Below are 6,812 nucleotides of genomic sequence, written 5' to 3' on the forward strand. Positions count from 1 at the left end.
GCTTTGGGAGGAACGGTTGGTGAAAGGGCTGGAGGGAGGCAGCATGTCTGGCCTTGCAGTAATAGGCCTTGGGTTACTGCTGGTAATCCTGCCTTCCCCTTGTAGGGTTAGAGGAGGTCAGAACATGTGGCCTCCTTGCCGTTTTAGCAGTAGGGTACTAGAAACAAATCTGCAAATAATGTAAACAAGCTAAATTACCACTGAGAAAAAAAACAATGTAAAAGTCAACATTCAGAGGCATAGACTGAGGCTGCAAAATTAGTGATCTGTGATATACTAAAGATATTTATAAAACTCAATCTACTTGAATGTCTTAGAACATAGATCGTCAGCGTTATAATTTTTTAATTGCATTTTTTCTGATTATATAGGATATAGAAACCAAAGATTATTAGCAGTTACCAGGGGTAAGAGTTCTGGTAGCATAGTGCCTAAGGCACTTGACGGCTAACCAGAAGGCTGGCGGTTCAAACCCACCAGCCACTCCTCAGAAGGAAGGTTGGGCAATCTACTTCCGTAGTGATACTGCATCGGAAACCCAAGGAGGGGTCGCTATGAGTCGGGTCCGACTCGATAGCACATACCAACAACAACATACAGAGAAAGCAAATGTTATAAAATGTTAATAACTGGTCTATCAGAAGGATAGACTAGAGTTCATGGTACTAGTCTTATAATTATTCTCAACATTGAAATGTTTTAAAAAACAAAAATCTATTTCTACATGCATATTTGTATCTGCTATAAGAATGTTCAGATGTACAGTAGAGCTGACAAGGGACAAGGCTGTGGTGGCTTCTTGGTCACAGCCAGCTACCCTGAGAGAGCAAGTAGTTGGACCTATGGACTCGGGACCATTGTTGCAGGAGACATTAGCTCAGCTATCATAAAATACCACACAAAAACACTGTTCTACATCCTATTTTGGTGAGTAACAACTGGGGTCTTAAAAGCTTGCAAGCAGCCATCCAGATGCAACAAAGGGTCTTTCCTTGTCCAGAACAAAGAAGAATGAAGAAAACCAAAGACGCATGGAAACAATTAGTCCAAGGGACTAGTAGACCATGCGATCCTCAGCCTATAAGACCATGAGACTACAAGAACTAGATGGTGCCTGGCTACTACCATCAACCACGAGGAGGGAGATTGGTGCAGGAGGTCCTGGATAGAGTGGGAGAACAATGTAGAACAAAACTCAAAATCATAAAAAAAAACCAGGTTTGCTGGTCTAATAGAGCCTGGTGAGACCCCTGAGACTATGGCTCATAGCTACTATTCAGGTCTGGAACTGAACTCACTCCTGTGACTTCCAGTCAAACAACAGACAGGTATATGGGGTGAAAATTTACATCAGGCAGATACACTCCTGAGGAAGATCAATCATGAGAGAACAGAAGGGCAGGGTTCACACAGGGAGATAGCTCTGGGAAGTGGGAGTGCATGGACAGGAAGGACACAGGGAAGAGGTAACTATGGGGAGGAAGTGGGAAGAGAAAAAAATTTTTAAAAAATCTAAAGGAGCCTTGGTAGCACAATGGTTAAGCACTCAGCTGCTAACTGAAAGGTTGGTGGTTTGAACCCACCTGGTGGCACAGCATGAGAAGGACCTGGAGATCTGTCTGCTCCTGTAAAGATTATGGCCTAGAAAACCCTGTAGAGTAGTTCTACTCTGTCATGTAGACTTGCTAGGAGTCAAAAATCAACTCAGTGGCACCTAACAACAAGAAAGAAGGTCTAAAGAGCTACTGAAATTTTAAGTAAATGCCATTTTTTAAAATGAGGAAAGTAATACTAAAAGAACAAACCAAACTCACTGCTATCAAGTTGACTCTGACTCACAGCGACCCCAATTGGGTTTCCAAGGCAGTAAATTTTAACGGAAGTAGATTGCTCCCATCTTTCTTCCATGGATGGTTGGTGGGTTTGAACTGCCAACCTTCTTTTCTGGTTTGCAGTTGAGTGCCTTAGGCACTGCGCCACCAGAGCTCCTTGAGTAAAGTAATATATACTCACAAACACGGGAAAGCAACACATACTAAACTAAAGGTGCACAAATAAAAACCAAAAGTAAAATAAACCAAATGAAGTGAAACTATTCTACCCTCTCACAAAAGCAATGTTAAAGAGCTTGGAACATATTTCTTCCACCTTTCTCTAAGTTAATTTTATATATACATATATATAAATAAAGTCAGATACCAAGTCATTATTAAAGAGTCACAAAAGTACTGTATTTTTTGCATACAATACACCCAAGTAAATAATGCACACACATATACATGTAAGTAGCACTCATACGAAATTAATGTGCAAGGGAGTTGCATGGTTTGCAAAAAATTGTACAACATACACATTATTTGCATAAAAAAAACAGTAAGCTACAATATTTTATTAAATGTTTCACTACTTCTAAAATTCATTGGTAAAAATAACCAAGTGAATGGGAGTGAATCTATAAATTGGAAAAGAAATCGAGATCACTGAGAAAACACCTAGCCAGCAAATCAATACATTATCTCATAAAGCATAAGAATAATTTACACAAGAAATGTATATTTCCTTTTTAATAACTGCTAACCCCTAACCAAGGAGCTCTGGTAGCATAGTGCCTAAGGCACTTGACTGCTAACCAGGAGGCTGGCGGTTCAAACCCACCAGCCACTTCTCGGAAGGAAGGTTGGGCATTCCTACTTCCGTAGTGATAACTGCCTCAGAAACCCAAGGAGGGGTCGCTAGGAGTTGGGGCCGACTCGATGGCAAATAACAACAACAACAACAACGCCTAATCAAATATTTTCATATCTCAAACTTGTGTTGATTCAGTAAGTCTAGGGATAATTTACCACTTCTCTCTAGGTGCCTGGGTGGTACAATTGGTTAAGTGCTTGACTATTAACCAAAAAAGTTGGCAGTTCAAACCCGCCTGGAAGTGCCTCACAAGAAAGCCCTGGTAGTCTGCTTCCAAGAGGTCACAGCACACATGGAGTCACCAGCCCAAAGCTGAAAATGAGTTTCTGTTTTTACCACTTGTAAGTTTATGAGTTATGTTCCTACAGTTTACTATAATCAACTCAATTTCTAAACTATACACACTCAGGTTAAATACCTACACTACATCAGAGGTTGGCAGCTCTAAGTCCTGCTTTCACTCCTGTGCTTTCCTATTTCATTTTCCTGTTTCTCTCAACAATACTGCTGTTGTTGTGTGCCGCTGAGTTGATTTTTAATTTACAGTAACCCCATTTGACAAGGTAGAACTGCTCCACTGGGTTTTCTTGGCTGTAATCTTTATGGAAGCAGATCACTAGGTCTTTCTCCTACCCTGTGGTGCACCTGGGTAGGTTCAAACTACCAACCTTTTGGTTAGCAGCTGAATGTTAACCACAAAGTATTATGCATTGGGGCCTGGGGTGAAGAATAAATGGGTTGAAATTTATAGTTTCCTGCCAAAGTCTATCTCTCATCTCAAAGTCTCACCTCCAACAATCATATAAGTACACGTTTATTACACTAAAGTTGCATGACCAAATGCTTTAAAATATTGCATACTCATATTTCACTTTGAACAGAAATTTGATGGAACTGGTTATTTTCTATTCTTGCCTGGTAAACTAAAGGTTTCAGAATTAAAAACCAAAGGATAAGGGGTCTAGCTTTCTGGATTTCACCTGTCTTTCCAGGAGAAACAATAAATCTCTCAGAGCTCTATTTCCCAGTGTATAAAATAGGGTTAATAATACTTGCCTACAAAGGATTTAAGAGTTCACTAGATCAAAGAAGCGAGGTTCAGTTCAGAATAAGAAATGGTTTCATTACTTGGCCACTATTCAAACATTTTTTTTTTCATCAAAAAATGGGAGGGAAAACAAACTTTTCTATAGTAGCCTTTTGTTCCATGCACACATTGGCTTTAAAAGGTCTTACTTGTTAATGATTTCTAAAAACCTACCAACACCCCAAGGGAGAGGTATCTTAGTCCTTCTGGCCTGGCTTCAACCATGAAATACAGCCGGTGATCACGCAGCACTGCTGAGAAGTAATGCAAAGTGCTACCATTTGGGTTTTCTTCTCTAATCAATTGCTACGGTTCACTGGCAACAGTTAATGAAATCAGTCAGGGAGATTAAAGGATATTTATGGGAAAGTTCACTTTAAAAAGATATTGAAAAGAACAACAATTAGCCAAAATAAGCCATAAATAGAAATGACCAAAACAAGCTCCAGAGGGCAGCTATTAAAAGTTATCACTCTGAGCCCCTACAGGTCAGCTCCACAATTAGTTTTATTCTCACAGTACCAAAACGAACATGAGGGCTGTATTGTGTCACATTACTGCAAAAGATGAGAATTTTAAACTGGTCTAGGACCAGCACAAATACCAGGCTCCAGAAAACCTTCTTCTGACTGAAAGAGTAAGGAAGCCCTCTGTGTAGCACCTTTATCTCTTTATTAAACTAAGCTTATCATCATGGTTAGCCTCAAGTAGAGGGAAAATCCCCAAACTCGTATTGCTTTTTTCAGTTAGAAAACAAAAAAATGTTGCTTCTTTTATCTTTTTTCTAAGACAACTCCTGATGACCACCAATTAAAGGCAAGGAAAGCTGATGAACACTTTACACTTTACTCTCTACTGACCCCTCTTGGCTGACCTAAGGAAAAGAAGAGCCTAAGCCCTGGAAAGGTCTGAAATCTCACCTCGACCTCTAGGAGAGTTCAGAGAACATTCGGTCTTTCACACCATGGAAAGAAATCCTCTCAGTTCAGATGACCCCTAGTAGCACTCAACCCTAAAGCACATGCGGCAATAATTTCTATTTATGGGGCTCCCAGAATGGAAGTTGGGAAACAGCCTCATGGATCTGCCCCAAAGGCTTTGCTACGTCCCTTTCAGCCCTGTGACCCTCTAATTCTAGGTTGGAAATGCTTATATAAGTGCTATTGCAACCATTTCTAATGGCAGGAAAAGACCTTACCTCTTTCTCTATTTTCAGTAGCTTCTTTACAGCCACCTCCTTGTCCTGTGATATCCATTTGGCTCGATAGACACTCCCAAAACTTCCTCCACCGCAGTTTTCAAAAAACTGCAAGTCATCAAATTTAATTTGCACAAAGGAGGGACTGAGAGACGACATCTCATAATGACAAAGTATTATACTTCCACAAAATCTGTAGAGAAAAAGAAAAGCCAAATTACCAATATCATATTAGAACGAATCCTTGGAATCCCACTTTCAATAATGCATGTAACAAGTCCTCTGAAACTTCCACAAAGAACCGTGCTGACTTAAGATGAAGAAAAGCAAGACTATAAACAAATCAAAATGAAAACACTCACCCTGGCAGCCCATGCAAAATCCAACAGCAAATTGTCCAGACTTTGAAATGCAGCTGTCCACAGAGAAATGGCTCAGATTTCCCCCCTAACAAAACCAGAACAGCACTTCCTGCACATCCCGAGGAGCTCTGCGTAAAGGCTACTGTGTCACCAGGTCTCCTATCACGAAGCCCTGACAAACGGGAAGCATGCTTTCAACAGCAAGCTTGCATAGCCCTTCTGGCATCTGAGGCATGCCATCTCTCCACGTTGTGCTCACTTCACACAAAATATACATAACCTAAGCAACCCAAAGTCCTGGCACAAGGACTGCCAAAATGCTGCAAACTGAACGCACATTCAGCATTTAGACTCCAAAAACAAACTTTCAGCTTCGGGGTAATAGAAAAACCTTCCAAGTGTTTTCCAGAAGTGATGCCCTGGGCTGTATACTGTAGCAGAATTTAATTAAAGAGTAGAAAATTTGTCCTTCATTACAATGTATTAAATCATCCAAAGTACACTGCCAAGAATGTTTTTTAAGAAATATTATGCTTGTTTCCAGAGGAACAGATTACCCCTCCTAGAGATTATTGCAATGATGATATTTTCTGTGATCTAAAGAGATTTGCTGTTCTCCAGGTAAATCATCATTTTCTTGATACTCTGTGCTAAACATAGGTTAGCAGGAAAAAAACATACATACATACAAAATCAATAAATAAATAATGGGCTAAAACTGCACCTAAAAAAAAATCTGAAAACTGGTAGATCAAAGTTTGTACACATATTCTCACCACCATTGTAAACAAAATTTTACAATAAGGGCAAAAACACAAAATCCATATGTAGAACATTCTACAAAACCAGCCTCAGCACTCCATAATTGTCAATGTTATGAAAGATTTAAAAAAAAAAAAAAGAGAAACTTCTAGCAGAAAAGAGACTTAAAGAAATATGATCACTAAATGTAATGTATGATCCTTGACTGGATTCTGGACTTTAAAAAAAAAAAAGCTCTAGCAGCTATTATTGAGATTGTAGGGAAATATTAACTATACATTATATAATATTATTTTATCCATAGTAAATAATAGATAGTACATAATAGTACAGTTGGAATGCTCCTTGGAAGCGAGAACAGCCAGATTTCGTCTCATCTACTTTGGTCACGCTGTCAGAAGGAACCATTCCCTGGAGAAGGATATCATGCTTGGTAAAGTGGAGGGTCAGCGAAAAAGGGGAATGTTTCATTCTGCTACGCATAAGGTCGCTATGAGCCGGAGATGGCTCAATGGCACCTAACAACAAGAGCAACATAGAAAATAATGATATTTTGGTTATGTAGGAGACTGTCCTTGTTCTTGGGAGATGTATGCAGAAGTACTAAAGCATGCTATCTACAACTTACTACTTTAAAATGGCTCAGTGCCCCCTCCAAAGAAAAGTGTATTCATATAGACAGAGAGAGAGAAAGCAAATGTGACAGAAATTAACA

At 39.6% G+C, this 6,812-nt stretch overlaps 1 protein-coding gene across 1 annotated transcript in view; it reads right to left on the reverse strand.

Moving 5' to 3' along the window:
* MAP3K20 (mitogen-activated protein kinase kinase kinase 20) overlaps positions 1–5,162 on the reverse strand; it is a 206,980-nt gene extending 201,818 nt beyond the window's left edge. The window contains exon 1 of the mRNA XM_007941350.2: positions 4,974–5,162. Coding sequence (XP_007939541.1) covers positions 4,974–5,132 — 159 coding nt within the window. The 5' untranslated portion in view covers positions 5,133–5,162. The remainder of the gene's footprint in view (positions 1–4,973) is intronic.
* Positions 5,163–6,812: the final 1,650 nt, after the last annotated feature.

The sequence above is a fragment of the Orycteropus afer genome, unplaced genomic scaffold (genome assembly GCF_000298275.1).
Source record: "Orycteropus afer afer isolate SDZICR_OR568_19922 unplaced genomic scaffold, OryAfe1.0 scaffold00001, whole genome shotgun sequence".
Taxonomy (NCBI): Eukaryota; Metazoa; Chordata; class Mammalia; order Tubulidentata; family Orycteropodidae; genus Orycteropus; species Orycteropus afer.